Genomic DNA, 20,080 nt, shown 5'->3' on the forward strand with positions numbered 1-20,080 from the left:
ATGGAAGCAATTGCAAAATTATGGGCCAAGGTACAGTTCAACTCTATAACCTTCATTTGTTTAAAAATGTTTTGTATGTTGAAGGACTGAAACATAATCTTCTAAGCATATATCAAATTTGTGATAATAACTATAGTGTACGGTTTTCTAATCAAAGCTGTGAGATTCTAAACAACAAGGGTTCAATAATACTAACTGGACGTAGAATGTCTGAAAATTGCTATATTATTAGTGAATCCAGCTCATCTAATCAATCGTGTTACATGGTCCATACAGACGAGACTGATTTGTGGCACAAACATCTTGGACATGTGCACTACCGAAATCTATATAGATTGAGCAAACAGGAACTTATAAGAGGTCTACCCAAACTACAAAAATTAGATAAAATATGTGGTGAATGCCAGATTAGCAAACAAACGAGGAACTTACATAAAAAGTTAAATTCCAATACCACATCAAGACCACTTGAGCTTCTCTATATGGATCTTGTAGGACCTACCAGGACGGAAAGTCGAGGTGGCAAAAGATATATCTTGGTAATAGTAGATGACTTTACCAGATATATATGAGTTGTTTTCTTAAGGGACAAATCAGAAACCTTTGAAGAAGTGAAAAAGGTTTTCAAAAGGATTCAAACTGAAAAAGGTTCTCAAGTCAGTAAGATTCGTAGTGATCATGGATCTGAATTTGAGAATAGTGGTTTTGAGAAGTTCTGTAGCGACCAGGGAATATTACATGAATTCTCAGTGCCCAAAACTCTACAACAAAATGGAATAGTTGAAAGGAAAAATAGAGTGCTTTAAGAAATGACTAATGTTATGTTGAATAGTATGAAGCTCTCTAAGGGCTGAAGCAGTCAATACAGCTTGCTATATCATTAACCGGGTTTACACTAGTAAAGGTAATAATAAAACGGCTTATGAAATGTGGTTTGATAAAAAGCCTACTGTTAAATACTTTTGAGTGTTTGGCAGCAAGTGCTATATTTTACGAGATTGTGAATATCCGGGAAAGTTTGATACGAAGAGTGATGAAGGGATCTTTTTAGGATACTCTTTAAACAGTCAAGCTTATAGGGTTCTGAACAAAAGGACCAGCGTGATTCAAGAGTCTATTAATGTAGTCATTGATGATCACTTAAACACACCAGTCTCAAGTTCATATAATGATGAAGTACTAGTAATTGATAAATCTGATACTTCATCTAATCAGATTGATTCTGAACTGAGGATTGTTAAAGATCATCCAACCACACAGATTCTTGAAAACCCTCTCACTGGTGTTCGTACCAGTAGACAACTTGAGGATATATGTATTACGTATGTTTTACATCCCAAATAGAACCATCTAATGTAAAAAAAAGCTCTTGCTGATGAAAACTGGATTGTTGCGATGCAAGAAGAACTTAACCAATTTGTGAGAAATGATGTTTGGTATCTCGTACCTAGACCTAAAGATAAACACATCATTGGAACCAAATGGATTTTGAAAAATAAGTTTGATGAGCTTGACAATATAATTAGAAATAAGGCTAGGCTAGTGGTATATGGTTACACTTAAATTGAAGGCATTGATTTTGATGAAACCTTCGCACCAGTAGCACGTCTTGAATCAATTAGACTTTTTATATCCATTGCATGTTTTAGAAAATTTAAGATTTACCAAATGGATGTGAAAAGTGCTTTTTTAAATGGTGATCTACATGAGAAAGTCTATGTTGAACAACCGATGGGTTTTGAAGACCCCAAAAATGCTGACCATGTGTATTGCCTTAAAAAGGCACTTTACGGTTTTAAACAAGCTCCTAGGGCATGGTACGAGAAACTAATAAAGTTTCTATTAAGCCATAATTTTCAAATGGGATGTGTTGATAAGACTCTGTTTATTAAAAAACATGATGATCATATTTTAATAGTACAAATTTATGTTGATGATATCATTTATGGATCTACCTATACTGACATGACTATTGAGTTTGCAGATTTCATGAAATCTCAGTTTGAAATGAGCATGGTTGGGGAATTGAATTATTTCCTTGGGTTGCAGGTAAAATAAAAACCTGATGGAATGTTCATTTCTCAATCTAAATATGCTATGAATTTAGTTAAGAGATTTGGATTTGAGAATGGTAAGAACTTTGATACTCCTATGAGTACAACTTTGAAACTCTCAAAAGATTCTACAGGTAAAAATGTGGATCCGAAATTTTTTCGGAGTATGATTGGTAGTTTACTATATTTAACTGCTAGTAGACCCGATATCGCTCTAAGTGTTGGTATTTGCACTAGATATCAGTCTGAACCTAAAGAGTCGCACTTGACTGCTGTTAAGCGGATTATGCGATATGTCGTAAGTACTGTTAATCTCGATCTATGGTATCCACATGAGACTAGTGTTCAATTAGCTGGGTACTCGGATGCTAACTAGGCTGGTAATCTTGATGATAGAAAATCAACCAGTGGTGGTTGCTTCTATATTAGAAACTGTTTAGTTTCTTGTTTTAGCAAGAAACAAAGTTCTATATCACTTTCAATAGCTGAAGCTGAATATATTGCAGCTGGTAATGCGTGTACACAGCTAGTTTGGATGAAACGTATGCTAAGTGATTATGGAATTAAATAGGATTCTATGTTATTATATTGTGATAATTTTAGTGCCATAAATATTTCAAAAAATCCAATTCAGCATTCTCGTACTAAGCACATTGACATTATATTTCATTATATTCGAGAATTAGTAAAAGAAAAGGTTATATCTTTGGAATATATTCCTACTGAGAATCAACGTGCTGACATTTTCACTAAACCACTCGACAAAAGCAGGTTTAGCAAAATAAAATTTGATCTTGGCATGTGCTTTTTAAAATGAGTATTTATGCCTATTTATATCATATTGTATATATTTGCTTGATTAGATTTCAGATTTTGTATATATTGCTTGAAATCAAATTTTTTGGCCGGTACTCGATCAGTTGTGAGTATACATGACCAGTCGTGCTATGACCAGTTGTGTACATACACGACCAGTCATGAATCGCTTGAATCACTTAAAATTAAATATATATTTACTCTTGTGTTAGCTTAACTGGTTTTGAGACTGTAACTATCTTTGACTTAGCTCTGTTTATGAATTATGTGGGCTGTTTATGCTGGTTAATCATATCTTGTCTTGTTTCCACTCATATATCTCTTTCCCTATTTCTCCTCAGCCATCTGTTCTATGCTTCCTTTGTCCTATTGTGACAAAAAGGAGAAGAATGGATATGGATGTGATGTGTCTAATGATGATGTTATGAGGAGGGAATAACATTATATGTTACTCAGGGGGAGTAGTATGTGCAGAAGTGGACTATATGTTATGTTGATTATTGATTTACAAGTTTGCAGGATCATGTTAGTATATGCCGGTTGATAACAACTAGTGCATGATATAACAATTGGTGCATGATTCTTTAATCAGATATTCTGTGTTATGTAACTTGGAAGTGTGTTTTGTCACTAATTTGACAAAGGAGGAGACTGTAAGTGCTATAGTTTATAGCCCCTTTTTGTTGTCAAATTTGTGGTGCCAAAGACACTGTTATGAAGTGTGCATATGTGAAGAACAATGCTTTACTCAAGATCAGCTTTGATTGACAAGCACTGTTCATATGTCAAGATCTCAAGAAGCTTTCAACTGTTATGAAGTGTGCATATGTGAAGAACAATGCTTTACTCGAGATCAGCTTTGATTGACAAGCACTGTTCACAAGTCAAGATCTCAAGAAGCTTTCAAGTTCAACCTCAAGATCTCAAGAAGCTTTCAAGTTTGAGCTACATCAAGACTTCAAGCTTCATTACTTTCAAAGGTCACTCGTCTCTAAGTTTCAATGTCCTTACTTCACTATTGAGGTATGACTGACCTTAGGTTGACCTTTAGAGTAGGTCATTCTGGATACATAATTCATATGTTTTATATAAGTGGGTTTAAGCTGTTCTAAGACTAATCCTGGACCTTGTTCAACTAGTCCTAGCACTACTTCGACCTGTCTAAGAATTTCCTAAATCAGTTGTAAGTTTGTTGCAAAATTTGAAAATTTTCTGTTAGGCTTCGACTAGTCTTAGGGACTGTTCGACTAGTCGTATGAATAGTGTCGACTGTTGCTTCGACCAGTCGTAGACCTACGACTCAAAATACAGTGTTAAAATTTGGCTAGCTTCGACTAGTCGTGTGCAACCAATGACCAGTCGAAGGAGACCTTCGACTAGTCGTAGATCACCTACGACCAGTCGTGAAATCGCCAGATCCTATCGCGCCCGAATTTTCAAATATCTGTTGGTTCTACGACTAGTCGTAGAGTTCTTTAGACCAGTCGAAAATGTGATTTGCTCACCTATAAATAGAGTACGAGTCTCAGAATAAAACAATGAATTTCAAGCTAATTTAATTCGGCCTTCTGAGAGATAAGTCTGTGCTCCATTTAAGCTAAGTGTGCATATTTAATATTCTCTTTCTTTAGCTTTTCTCATTTGATTTTGTTCCTATATTCCAATCTTATTTAAAAAGAGGAATTACTGTATTCCCTCTTCTTGGAATCAAAATCAAATAGAGCTACGCCCAATTTGGTTTAATTTAAAATCTATTAGAACTTAGAACCATTATAAAGTAAGTATTGGACATTGAACTTTGACATTCAAATCTCTACTCCAACTTGGTTTTTCTGGGCTGCTACAACGAAGGAGAAATTCAGGTATTTTATGTTTGTGTAATTTGCTTTCATTTGGTTTACTTTTGGGATTTACCAGAAAAATATCATTGTATTGGTTATCTGAGGAGAGCCAGGGAAACTCAGAAGAGGGTTTTTTTTTAATTGTGTAAGCCCACAGAGAAAAACATAATTGTGAAGGTTTTGGGTGAACCTGGAAAACCTATCTTTGATAGTGAACGCTGATTTCCCCTGTGTGAGGATATTAGGAGTAGAGTAGCACTGTGTGGTAGTTGTTGGACAATTGGTGTACACACAGGCGAACCACTATAATTCTTTGTCTTATGGTTTGAATGCTTGCTGAAGTTTTATATCTCTTTTCATTCAGATTTGTGGAATATATGTGTGGATGTAAATGTTGTAAAATTTACAATTCAAGCACAGTGGCAATGTTGTAATAATTTAGTTTTAAGTTCCTGCAATTTATTTCAATTCCTTGCTATTTATTTATTCCTCTCCGGTTTGAGTTTTTGATACAAAGGACGTTCTAGAAATAATGTTGTCCTGCCATAAACCCTTGGTTTTTATGGTGTAAGGCTGTCCTTAGAACTGAATTCCTATCAACCTTTCAATTCTTGTTTAGAGAGGTTGCTTTTATTTAGCATTGTGATTTGATTTAGTTTATTTGGCTACCTATCTCTCTTTATTCCGCTATTAAAGTTTTATTTTGGCATCGTCCTATTCACCCCCCCTCAAGACCATTTCAGGTCCCACTACATGTGGGCCCTCAAATGATCAAATCCACACAACAAAATAAAGAAAAACACTCACTTTTGATCTTCTCCTCCTCCTTCCGCCAAAGCATCCTAAAGCTTCAAAGGACGAACTTCAACGGTTGAGATTGGTTTTGGAGGGTGGGGATGGGAGATAGGAAGTGGGCACACAAAGCTCTTTCTCATGGAGCTTGCTTGGACATGGATTGCTTGGGAGGAAAAATGAGAGAAAGAGATGAGAGAGAGGTGTGAGTGATGTAAGAGGGAGATGGGTGAAAAGGTGAGTGACGGGTGATGTGTACTTTAACATGTGAGGGATGGGTTACTTTCACTTTGGGGTTGCTTGGGGATGGAGTTTTGTACTTGACATGAGAGATGATTGATGGGATATTTTTCTTGGGATTGCAACTCGTGGCGTTTTTCTCGAACCGAACGCGGGCCCACATCTTCTGGCCAGGGTATCGCCTCGGTGCGCAAAATGCGGCATCGGAATCGCGGCGACGACGTGGTCGTATTGGTACAAGTCTCGGGTCGAGTCGACTTAGATATACGGGACATTACTCAGGATTGCGCACAAATGCCGGTAACAAATCGAGGGTAGATAGAATTTGACCGGGACGACCCTAAAAGCCTACAGAGTGGTACGGTGTAGGATACAGGCCTTACAACTCTCCCCACTTAATAAAAATTTCATCCTCGAAATTTACAGAACAGACAAAGGAAGAGAAAACATCAACAAGTATATAACTCAAGGCACAATCAATCCACCAAAAGATGAAGATGACGCTCTCTAATCTCAACCTCGCCCTCCCAAGACGCATCATTAGCATTATGGGGACTTTACTGAACCTCGGATCTTGTATTAGAAACGATCAAAACTGAATACTATGTAGCCTTACAATCTTAACGGTAGGGAGCTATATCAGAAAATCTCTAAGTTATTCGAACTCGGGGATCTAACCATTCTAAGTTCTCAACAATTATTGAGTGAAGGGTAGCTATCAGCAGATATGTGATGTTATCTTCAGGTATTCCCAAGTTATGCTCTGATACCAACTTCTGTCACACCCCAAACCCAAAAATCGGGCTGACAAAATTTTCAATTGCCGAATCCGGTGCAGACAGCCTCCGTAGTACCCCATTCTCAGTACCCAGCGTCCATACGCCAGGTTTCGATCCTGGGATCCTATAAGGAGGATTTTCTAATGTACATTTGTCTCGTAAAAAGTATAACCACAAGTATACCCAAATCATAAAGGTAACATCATCATCACATATCCACTAATATAATCATTTGAATACAATGCTGAAAGGAAAATACATATATCGAAATTAGAGCTCCCGAAGACAGCTGCACGCTCCAAGCTCAACGCTGCTGCAACCTTATGCCACCTGCACGCATTTATCATGCATAAGCTTATAGAAAGCTTAGAGGGTGGTAAAAATGTATGTAAGGTAAGTGCCAAATATACAATAAAGCTCATAAATCATACATCATTGGTATAAGCAGAAATACTGACAAGATCATGAATCATACGATATCAGAGTAAGCGGAAAGATACTGGTAAGTATATGAATCATTTAGTAATAGAATACGCAATGCGGATCGGCTATGCAAGTGTGGAAGTTAAATATCAGATGCCGATGATGCAAGGTATTATGCAAATCCTTCTAAGTCCGTCTAGGCCATATAAGTGCAAAAATATGGCAACCCAAAATGCTAAGCATTGTAGATGCAATGCAATATGCTATGCGAATGAAATGACAATGTTGGAATATGAAGTCGAGATGATAGTACGTAGTATCACAGGCTATGGGGTCTACTACAAGGGACTTTTATCCAAACTCCTGGTCTCAGGTTAGTCGTGCGCCCAACTGAAATCTTGGCCATGCGAAGGTATACAACAGTTAGTTGGGCACCACCAGCCCAAGTGGATAGTGAATGAAATGAATGCATAAGTATGCAACTCCTACTTAATAAGTCCACATATCAGTACGGTTCCTCTCTGGGAAATCACCGGGGTCTATTACACTCCAAACTAGATTGCTGCTCTATCGCGCGGAACAAGGTGAGTGGAAGAGACCTCACTATCTGCCTGCCAATATCGGGCCCGACTTGTCGATAGCGGACCCATTCCTCGAGTTGGTCAGATTCAACCTAGCATTGCCCCCTCCTCTCGGGCAGGTAAGGCCGTACCCCCTTCCAACTGACCACGACACAGTAGGAGATGCAGCCTAATGGTATACGGCCCTTATCCGCTCATGCATCTACTCAGTCTAGATGTTGGAGTAACCTCTAGAACCAAGATGGTTTAGGGACTTTCACCCAGGTATATCTATAGCACCCAATGTAGAACAGATTTTTGGTGTCCCATCTGGCCATCCATGAAATACCTGTGGAGGCTACAGTCCTGATGTCGCTAGGGCGTACGGTGGTTATGTCACGTAAATGTGAGATACATGAGTCACACAGTCCAATCATGCATCAATCCTGCCATACCGTGCGCTCATGTTGGGTAACTCCGCCTATCAGGGAGCCCCATGAACAACCTACTCAATGACATATGCAATGGTCAATCACATCTCATAACAAACATATAGATGATGCGTATGGGCATATATTATGATGTTATGCTGTCACATATTCTTAATCGGTATCAATAACCGGCCTCAATAATCGGCATCGATATTCGACCTCGACAATGTAGGCATTTAACCAACATTGCCCCCAAGGGGTGACCCATATAGGGTCAAACATATAGTGGACCCATGGCCTCACAAAGGGCCTGATATACAAGACCATTGGCCTCACTCAAGAGCTTAATACGCATCACGATGGGCCTTTCACATGGGCCTAACATACATCACAATGGGCTCCATCGCCTAGCCCTCAATTGTATCGCAATAGGCCTCATCACGCAGGCCTCATATACATCACATTGGGCCTTAAACATGGGTTGAATACACATCACCATGGGCCTCAAATATAGGCCACTTATACATCACACAGGCCGAATACACATCACAATGGGCCTCAACTACGGGTCGCATATACATCACATAGGTCTCGACAATCGGCCTCGGCAATCGAAATCAGCCTCGACAATCGAAATCGACACTCAGAATCGGCCTCGACACTCAGCCTTGACAATTGGAATCGGCCTATACAATCGGCCACGATACTCGTCCTCGACAATCAGAATCGACCTGTACAATCGACCTCGACAAATAAGAATCGGCCTCGATACTCGACATCGGCAATCAGAATTGGCATATACAATCAGCCTTGACAAATCAGAATCGACCTCGATACTTGGCCTCAACAATTGGAATCGGCCTATACAATCGGCCCTGACAAATCAGAATCGGACTCGACAAACCAGAATCGGCCCCGAAACTTACCCTCGACAATCGAAATCAGCCTATACAATCGGCCTCGATACTCGGCCTCGACAATCGTAATCGGCCTTGACAAATCAAATCGGCCTCGACAATTGGAATCGGCCTATATAATTGGCCTCGATAAACCAAAATCGGCATCAATACTCGACCTCGACAATCGGAATCGGCCTATACAATCAGCATATAAATAAGGTGCGGTCCATGGATGAACAACCGATCAACCATAATATGAAGATCGGCCCTTGGCCGTGGTTATATCAAATCGATAGCATGGAGCCATCCGTCTATGGTGAATGGGGTCCACTTATTTGGGTTAACCCATAAAAGAATGATGAAAATGGGCCTAACAAGGCCTAAGTGAAGGTCACAATGTGGACATCCAACCATCATTGCCCATCAATGTGGACATCTAACCAACATTGCTCCCAAGGAGTAGCCTATATAGGGCCAAACATATAGTGGGTTCATGGTCTCACATACAATCACGATGGGCCTCATTTACGTCACATCGGCCTCGTCATATGGACCAACATACATCACATCGAGCCTTGAATACATAATAGGTGGGCCTTGCACCTGGGCCTCAAATATATCATATGGGCCATAAAAACATCAAGTTGGCCGCATTACATGGGCCTCATATACAACACATCAGGCCTTTTGGACGATCTACAAATTCATCGAGGTGGGCCTCATGGATGGACCATAAATACATCAAGGCGAGCCTCATGGATGGCCATAAATACATTAAGGTGGGCTCATCACATGGGCCACACTAAAAAAAATCTTTTCAATAGTTGTAGGTATAATATGTGTATCACTGTACTCATGGCCCACTAATGATGATCAACACTATCCAAACATTGTCCAGGTAAGTTAGCACCATCTAAACATTATCTATGTAAATCGGCACCGTCCAAACGTTGTCCAGCACCGTCCAAACATTGTGGATGGTGTGGATATAAATACATCAGGGTGGGCTCCACACAGCACAGATGCGTCACCACAACAGTTATATAGCTAGTGCATGTGGCAGACAGCCAATCCATATCACAATATAATATAATAATATAAATTATACTATATGTTATATTATATTATGATGAAATAGATTAAAGGCATCCAGGCCCAACCAATGTCTAGAGATGGATGGACGACCTTGATGAAACTACGCATGTGTGCAAGGTGGCCCCATCCCACACGTGTGGAGTGGGCCACGTCCTGGACGGATGGCTGTGTAGAACACATATTGGTGGGTCCCACAGAGCTTAGTGATGTCATGGCAGCAGCCATGCTGCTGCTGGGGTGGATTGATGGTGTAGATAAACACATACATGATGAGGGTCCTGCACGGATGGACGGCTGGGATAAGACACTTACATGTGGGCTCCACACATGTGTAAACACCACATACATCATAGTGGAGTACATAGCACCGTCCAGCACTGTCCAGCTAGACGGTGCAGGTAAAGCACATGCATCATGGGGTGGATTTCCACCATCCAGAGACTCTGGACGGTGTGAGATAAAATATATAAAATATCATTTAATATTTTATTAATATATGCTCAAACATGCAGCCCTGGACGCCCATTCAATGAACGGCTAGGATATGAGCTCCATGTGGGACCCACCGTCTTAGCTGCACGTGTTGATCAAGGTGGGTTCACACGATCTGGACGGTCCACATGGACAGTCATCAAGGTGGCCCTACGATCATCTAAATGGATGGATAGTTTAGATACACAACGCATACATCAGATGGGGCCCACAGAACTTGCTGACACTAATTAGCAGCTGTGGCTGCTCGTACAATCAGATGGACGAAGTGGATTTAACATAAATACATCAAGGTGGGTCCCACCCCACATGTGTCACATGTGTGGAATGGCCCCACGCATCCATCCATGGATGGTAGGAGTGAATATATAACACATACATCGTGCTGGCCCCAGAGCATCGTCCTAATCCATGGACAATGCAGATAAAATACAAACATCAAGTGGTTTCCACCGTCCAGGTCACTGGACGGTGTGGAAATAAAACACATACATCACGTGGGGTCCACGTGTACAATAGATGCAACAAGGTGGGACCCACACAGGTGGCCCACCATCTTAGGACCAAACTGATATTTGTATTTTCCTTTGTGTAGTCCAGCAGCCTCAGCAGCTAGACGGTGTGAATACAACACCCGTCAATGTAGGGGCCATGTACACGTGGCCCACCAGCCATGCACATCGAAGTGGCCCCACATGTGAATGACATGGATATAATACATACATCATGATGGGGGTGCATGAGGGTGGGCCACACACATCAAGAGAGAGAGAGAGAGAAAGAACGGTGGAGATAGGAGGGACCTCGCCACTATGGGTCCCTTATTGATACAAGGCATACATCGAGATGGGTCCCACCACATGTGGGCCCTCAAATGATCAAATCCACACAACAAAATAAAGAAAAACACTCACTTTTGATCTTCTCCTCCTCCTTTCGCCAAAGCATCCTAGAGCTTCAAAGGATGAACTTCAACGGTTGAGATTGGTTTTGGAGGGTGGGGATGGGAGATAGGAAGTGGGCCACACAAAGCTCTCTCTCATGGAGCTTGCTTGGACGTGGGTTGCTTGGGAGGAAAAATGAGAGAGAAAGAGATGAGAGAGAGGTGTGAGTGATGTAAGAGGGTGATGGGTGAAAAGGTGAGTGATGAGTGATGTGTACTTTAACATGTGAGGGATGGGTTGCGGCTTTTAGCCGTCGCATGGTTCGTCGGTAAAGGGTGCGTCGGCAATGCTCGCCGACGGATAAAAACCGTCGGCGTTATCGGCGGCTAAAATCCGTCGGCGTTATCAGCGGCTAGAATCCGTCGGCGTTATCGGCGGCTAGAATCCATCGGTGTTGTCGGCGGCTAACATCCGTCGGTGTTGTCGGCGGCTAGCATCCGTCGGTGTTATCGGCGGCTAAAATCCGTCGGTGATTCTCATTAATTTAAAAAAAATAAAAATTTTGGATGATATATATGATTTTGATTTCTTCTTTTGTGTAGACTTTTCCTACTCAAATAAGTTAGTTCATTGCTTTGGAGAAATTGGCATATCTAGTTATGGATGTGAATTAATCAACACACATCCAAAACTAAATATACCCATTTCTCCAAAGCTCTGAACGAACCAACCTATTGGAGAAGGCAAGTCTACACAATAATAGAAAAGGAAGAAATCAAAATCAAATATATCATCCAAATTCCAAATATTTGGATTGGATATATGCTTTAAAAAAAAGAAACCACATCATTTAAGTCTTTGTTTTTTTTGCTACCAGACCTGTGGGGGTTTTCTTGAAGTCTTTGGCTTGAAATCTAGAAATGCAGTCCACATTCAACTGATGGGCCCTAACATGGATGCCACAAAAAACTCACATACGCTTCAATTCTGATACAAAGAGTACAAGTGGGGGGCCCATAATTTTAGGGACGTGCAGTTGATCTGATGGACCCACCATGCATACTGCAAGAACCTTCCAGGCACTTCAACTCTAATGATCTATGCAAGTGGGACAGATGGTTAAGTGATCTGGAGCATTGATATGATGACCACATGGATATCACAAAAACCTCAGGGACAAATAGGTTGTGATGTGTCACAATACATGCATTTTCATTTCTTAAATATTTCTACTAAACTTCGACAACCTCATGGACACTTTGATTCTGATAACCCACATATCTGTTTCTTTTCATATTTCTCATATTTCTATATTTCCACAAAATGTCTCCAGAATAATGCGTATATATTATAAAGCGTCAAAAGCTTATGGACACTTCATCCATTGAGATTTTTTATACCTGTGTCAATATGCATACTTTCTATTTTATCATTCCACTCATCGTGCAAATGACGTGTATGTTGTATCCATGTGGGATGTACCATGTTCTAAATTTGAGGGCAATTTCCTCGCTGTGAGTACTAAATGAAATATTCACAATTCATATTTGCACGTGCATCGAAATGCAGGGTAAGCTAATAAATATAATGAGTATTGAAAGCTCGAGTAGGAATTAGTATCAACAAAAATTACCGTCATGTCCATTTGTGCTGACTGCTTCTGGAATTCTTGCATCACTTTGGCCTGCTTTGCTGGTGCCATTCACTGAAAACACCAATGTATTTGGAAGGTCATAGAGAATGTACAAGAAACATTCTACTACCCTGGGGGTCTGTTTGGCCGGCTGGATTACACGGGCTTAGGTGGGATGGAATTGCATCTGGTCACGTGCCAATTCCACTCTATGTTTGGGAAGAGTGGAATAGCTTGGAAGTAGGTTAGATGGAATCATATTGGGTCCCGTGCCAATTTCACTCAATGTTAGCAAGTTGTGTAGGTCCCATCATGATGTGTGGGCTATCCACACCATCCACCCATTTTTCGAGATCATTTTAGAGCATGGGCCAAAAAATCAGGTAGATCTAAAGCTCAAGTGGACCCCACTATAGAAAGCAACGGGGATTGAATACTTACCATTGAAAACTTCTTTGGGGCCACATAAGTTTTGGATCTGCCTCATTTTTAAGCCCATGCCATATAATGAGGTTACAAAATAAATGAACGGTTTAGATATAACGCATGTGTGTTCTTCTCAATAGTTTCAAATGATGGTGGGTATATCCTTTCAATGTACCACCCTATTACAAACAAAGCAGGCAATTAAGCTTATCCAAAACTTGTGGCCCACAAGAATGTTTCAACGGTAGGAATTCGATCCCCACTGTTTCTGGGGTGTGGTCCGCTTGAGCTTTGGATCTGCCTCATTTTTCGATGCATGCCGTAAAATGAGCTGGCAAAACGAATAATGGCATGGATAAAACACAGACATCAGTGGGTCCCACAGAGTCAGGTTGGGTCACTCAGCAATCCCGTCCCTACGAGAGGTGGGACCTGCTTCAATCGGACCTCCCAACCCACGCAGGAGAAGATTGTGGGACCTGGTTCAAGAGAACCTACACACAATCAGCTTCCGTACACGATCCAAAGCTGGTGTTATTTGATATAATCACTGGCAGAATGCACTCCCAGCCGTTGTGCATTTACAAGTAATAAATCCAAACCGTTCAGTTGGTGGGACCCAGTATATGCAATTTTGTTCAGATCCTGAGCCCTGGTTGGTTGAAGCTGTTTGTACCATCTGACTGTTGACAGTTTTTCATTTCAACCATCATTACAGCATCCGTGGGGTCCATGACCACTATCAGAAAATTATCTAAAATGCTCCTCAGTCCCTTGAAAAGACAACTTAGAATATTTAAAGAACATGATAAGACATTTTAAAGGAAGTTGAGGTTTGCTCCTGTTGTTTAGATTTCACCTGTAAAAACCCTACAACGGCTTTAGATTTTCCTGCATCTTTTCCTCCTTTGATGTGAGTAGACAAGCCATGATCTTTGCTGCACTAAACCAAAATATAAGCACTTCTCTAATCAATGCTAAAGATCTACATTTTTCAATAACTGAGTTACTATACATATAAAAAAATAGTCTAGAGATGGCCAATATGAAAAAAAAAAAAAAAAACAAAACAAAACAAAAGATATTAAGAATTTTGAAATTGATTCCATGCGTGCTCACATTTATGCTCCAGATAACCAAACTGCATCAAAATGTGATTAACCATTGCCTTGATAACCAAGTTGCATCAAAATGTGATCAACCAAAAAAGGAAGCTAATAATTAGAAAAGCTTGATTTTTTTAACTCAAAGTATCAAGATTCAAGAATCACATTTCATTGGTCATGGCTTTTAAAGGTATTGAATACAGTTTTTTTTTTTTTTTTTTTCTTTTGAGGAGGGCTTTCATACATTTTCTTTTCTCATGAAAGGGATGACAATTCACAAAATGCAATATAAATGTCTTATCTGAATAGGCAAGGATTCTGCTCAAAGCCGACACTGATTTTGCCATTCCTTCATCCTATAGCCACTTATACATTAAATACCTATGTAACTCAATTGTCTTCGGTAAAATCAAATCACTGTCTTAAAAGAAATGCATATTTACATGAGTGATGACTCTTGTTTCAAACATGACTGCTTATCTTGGTTTCTACTTTTTAAGCTGAAGTGATTAAGTAATCTTAAACCAAACTCCCGAGAGACTACCTCGAGCAAGAGTAAGGATTCGTCGACAGTGATGTTTAAATGCCATACGTACAGTTCATAACCTCAATTCCATTGAGATGAAATGAGAACACAAATATTACCCTAATTCAAAACTTCTGCAGCCTCATGAATATTTCAACAGCAGACGTTCAATCCTCACATTTTTCAGCCCACTTGAATATTAGATTCTGCTCATTTTTTATCCCATGTCCTAAAATAAGCTAACAAAACAGATGGGCGCATCTCCAACTAGAACAGTAAGCAGCTTTGAGTGGCCACCATGATATATGTGTCCTATCCACACCGTCCATCCATTGTTTAGCATCATTTTAGGATATAAAAACAAAAATCAGCCAGATACAAGGATCAAGCAGACTACACAATGGGGACTAAACTCTCGCCGTTGAAAACTCTCAAGCAAACTACACTGGTCTTGTTTGAAGGAAAACATTCTGCTAACATCAATCTTACGATTAAAAAATTGTAGATTTTTGAGAAATTGGGTTGATTACCTTGAAATCTTCATATCCTACCTCCATTGCATCTTCAAGTGCAGAAAGACCAGGTTGCACCTGCAAAAAGGGAACCCAAATAGCATGACAAGGATTTCAATACTCAAAAAAGGGTAGAATTACTCTAGTGATGAAGAGAGACGGCAAAAATAGATAGCTCAATGCAGGTTAATAACTAGTATTTCTGCTAACAAGGTGTTTCAAATCCCAAATGTGTGTACAACCTAAGCTCCTTCATGCACACATGGGATATCTGGGTTGTTTATCAATAAAAGCCCAACAAATATCCTCTAACCCAAAATCACATGCATTCCACAGGGGCAATTCTTTGATTCAAAAGTTAAGGACGTCATCCATGTCCAAACTCCAAAGGAAAGGAGTCAAATAATCAAATGGTTAGAAAATCCCCATCTGAGAACTTTCATGTTATGGCTGTCATTCATCTAAGGTCAGGGTTCATGTCATCCATATGGTGGGGCCTACCTGATGCATGGATTGAAAATCCTTGGCAAATGCAGCCACAAGCTAAGATACAAAGCCATCATTCCATAACTACCAAAGAATATGCACAAGTGAATTAGTACCTTTTTTTTCTTTTTTTGCAAAATAAAAAGACTGCACCAATAACTGGCTGTAGGTTAGCTTAAAATCCATTCCTATAAACATTTTCTCTTGAAAATATAAAAGATTTTCAAGGGAAAAAAGTAGAAATAAAAAACTTAGAATACGAAAGAATTGTCATACCATACTTCCAGTTGTAGGTGATCAGTTTTCTAATAAGAGAGCTATTATGGTGTTTAAAAGAATACTGCAAGAATTAAGAGTTCAATGGCCAAGCATCCATAAACAAGTGCCAAAGCTTTTGGATAATCTTAATTGTACCTAAACTTTTAAAAATCCCAGCGGTCCTCTTCCTAACTCCCATTTTTTCTCAATCATTCAGCATTGCGCCACATATCAAATAAGAAACTATCTTCACAAATTGACCAATTTGCATTAGTACAACAAATTTATTCAAGTTTTGCTTACTTGGATGGAAATGAGAATGTTTGAAAGAGATTGCCCATATGTGTCATGGAAATGTACAACAAGCTTCTCAACATGGACAACAGCTATCACAGCTTCAAGCATTGGAACAATCGTGCCTGCAACACAAGAAAGAAGCATGTAAAGAAAACAAAACCAGAATGAGTATCTGGTTAGGCATGCTAAGATCTTAGTTATCATGCATTCAATCTCAGTCAACAAAGCATTTCCTAACCCATACCCATACCACACTTGAGCTCAATTACGTATAAAAATAATAGATAACATAAAGCTTTTGTTAACTATGCAACTCTAGTGGATGCATTCACTACATTGTTGATTTAAGATCTTTGGCTTACTTCACTTCAGTTAATGATTCCATCCCCTCAATCTCATGTGTCAGCAAGGTGTAAAGTATCAGTCGAAACCAGTATGCATTGTGCACATATTGGCTGATGTACATCCTGGCACGTGTGCACGCTCACGCACACAACACAAAACCAAAAAAGAAAGCAAAAAAACAAAAAAACAAAAAAAAATGAATGAAGAAGAAGGAAGAAGCAAGATGTTTTGGGTTAGCCTGTTAGTACACACCCCACTGTCTACCTAATCTTTTGTAACAAAAGGAAATGCATGGATCGTCCAACAGATGTTTTGGTAATGCATAACATAATCTCACCCACCTCATTTAGAAGCTTGAATAGACAATAGACAATAAGCGAGGATATTGTCTGTTGAAAGATGCAAAACCAGTCCATTGAAGCCATTGTCAAAATCTTCTGGATCAATAACAGAGGCACACTGAAGATACCCCCAAAACAATCTAATTACCTGCTGCAACACTAAAATCACATAAATAGAATATCCAAAACTGCCCAAATCTAATTACCTGCTGCAACACTAAAATCATATAAATAGAATATCCAAAACTGCCCAAATCTAATTACCTGCTGCAACACTAAAATCATATAAATAGAATATCCAAAACTGCCCGAATCTAAGACATGTGGCACTGATGTGCAGCTATACAGATCATCGAAATTGTGGGTCTCATAACTCATTATGGGTGGAGCATCTCAAAAATCACACTGATCAAGCAATCCTCACTATCCAATTGATGGCTATCAAGTAGATGGTCAAAAGTAAATAGTGAGTAGTCCAAATTTGAAGGTGTTAGAAATGGGAAAGAAAACAAAAAGAAAAAAAAAATAAAATCAGAATCAAGTAAAAACCATAGATTCAAAACAGGGAGACCGTAGATTGAACTCCCCAGAAGTGGAACCTAACTCCACTTTATGAGAATCAGATCTAAGGTTGATGTGGAGATGCATCACAAATCACCTGTACGTGGGACATGAGAACATCTCCAATGTACCCATGGCACTCGTGTAGTGGGTAAGACCATCCATTCTGTAAGCCCATTCACCTGTGCCCCCCAGATTTTCATCATCATCACAGCTGAATATCGAGTTTGAATTCTAAAATGTTTCAAGATCTAAACAAAATTACAAGTGAATTTTCCTCTAGTTTCATCAATTATGAGAAAATATATTCAAATCATTGAATGAAGAAATCCAATAAAAAAGCTAATCAAATAATAATAAATCATTTACTCAAGAAATAACGGAAACTGGGCCATTCCATCCAGATCGTGGGCTTAACTGTTTGAAAGAGATAATGGTCTGCAGCCCATATTCAATGATTGAAACCAGATAGTGAGGATCATCTGATCAGTATGATTTATGGGAAATGGTCTATGGATATTTTATCGCATCATTTCCTAGGTAAAATGATCTTGTAAAACAGTAACAAGCATGTTATATTTTTATTGTAATTAACTTAAAAATAAATAAATAAAATTGACCAGCCAGTAGCAGGTTTCCATATGCTCATTCAAGATTGCGTCACCAGTTCTGTTCATAAATTTCACTCCACTTATCATCCAATGATCTCAGCAAAATCAACACAAAGTCGTGTGACGAGACGACATGTAAAATAGAAATCAAACAAGGCTATCCATATAGCTTCATCACAGTGACAAATCTAGTTCTTGGCAATTTCTCGGCCATGAATTTCTTTAGTTATTTTCAATATTTCACATTTTTCTTGCAGTGTTATTGAAAATATCTCCCTTAAAATAAAATATTTAAAAATTATCGATTATAAATTAATAAATTTTAGTTTAAAATATAGGAAGATATGAAATGATTTATTTTAGTGGTTTTTACCCGAAAATTTCTTGGAACATATGATATTTCTGTAATGTGTTTTAACTCTTCAATTTACCAAAATGTTCCATTTACTGTATGGATGTAGGATGAAAGTCTCTTCCAATGTTACCTGAATGGACTGTCAGGATTATAGTCAGGTTGTCTGAGATATACTCCCTATTAACCAGTAATGTGTTACCATGTTCATGGCACATGCATTTGAGATGTGGGCCATTCCTCAAGTGGCCCCCACCATTGACATGCCATTGCCCAAAAATAAACAAGCCCATTCATCAAACAAGCCACACTTGTGTAAGAAAATGGACGATCAGGAGTGGATTAGGCCATCGTTTTCGGGCCTTGGATTGTTCATAGTGGGAAATGACTGCTGAATGGCTAGGATTCCATATATGTCTCGCACATTTCCACGTGTTCTAGCAATCTTACCGTCCAACTCATGCTACTATGCAAGCGATTATACTTGGGAGTGTAATCTCATAAGGTGATCTGCTCATGCATCCGGATGGATTGAAACATATTGATTTCAGATACCAAAATAGCTCATTCCAAAGACCCCAAAATCAGTCAGGCCTTAGAAACCAAAGAACCCAACTAAAAGTAGAAGGAAAAAGAGAGATACACATCAGATTCCTTCCTCTTTTATGCATCTTTGCTGCCTTTGTTCCATTTTGAATTGCTTTTCTCAGCAATGGCAGCACCACAGCATCACAGTAGCAGAGAGGGAGACTGCTACTTTCTGCAATGTTTCGTGATCTAATAAAACAAGAGGAGACTCATGAAAGAAAAGGAAAAAAAGAGGAGAAATCTAAGGGGCCGTTTGAATGACCGTAAATCAGATTACAGGCGTTTGGACGAGTAGATCTACCTCTAATCAGACTGCAGGATGGAAGATGACGCTCGATGGAGGATTTCTCGATGGAAGATGATGCTCGATGGAGGATTTCTTGATGGAAGATGAAAGAGGGAAAAGAGGAAAAGAGGGAAACGAGGAAAGGCGCTCGATGAATTTGGAAATCCTCTTTCAAATAACATAGCATTTTCAAATCCGTATCTTGTGAGTTTCCACTACACAATAACACAAACTCTATTAAATGTCGTACACAAATGGGACCAGTTTCTGGATGGTTAAGATGTATTATATAATAAAAATTATAAATATTTATCATTTACAACTAGACCGATTATTTGGATGGTCTGGATAACTCTATATCTTAGCCACTATTGTTATTAACAAGTCACCACTATTTTAAATCAAATGCAAAACTCACAGTGCAAATGGAACAATAAAAACATTGA

At 39.2% G+C, this 20,080-nt stretch overlaps 1 protein-coding gene across 1 annotated transcript; it reads right to left on the reverse strand.

Moving 5' to 3' along the window:
• Positions 1-16,408: 16,408 nt before the first annotated feature.
• LOC131226432 (uncharacterized) lies at positions 16,409-19,821 on the reverse strand. Its single transcript, XM_058222148.1, has 3 exons — positions 19,650-19,821; positions 19,406-19,520; positions 16,409-16,672 (listed from the first exon to the last, which is right to left on the reverse strand). The coding sequence occupies exons 1-3, from the start codon at positions 19,819-19,821 to the stop codon at positions 16,651-16,653; spliced, it is 309 nt and encodes a 102-aa protein (XP_058078131.1). The 3' UTR covers positions 16,409-16,650.
• Between the last annotated feature and the right edge of the window lie 259 nt (positions 19,822-20,080).

This window comes from Magnolia sinica, chromosome 2 (genome assembly GCF_029962835.1).
Source record: "Magnolia sinica isolate HGM2019 chromosome 2, MsV1, whole genome shotgun sequence".
Taxonomy (NCBI): Eukaryota; Viridiplantae; Streptophyta; class Magnoliopsida; order Magnoliales; family Magnoliaceae; genus Magnolia; species Magnolia sinica.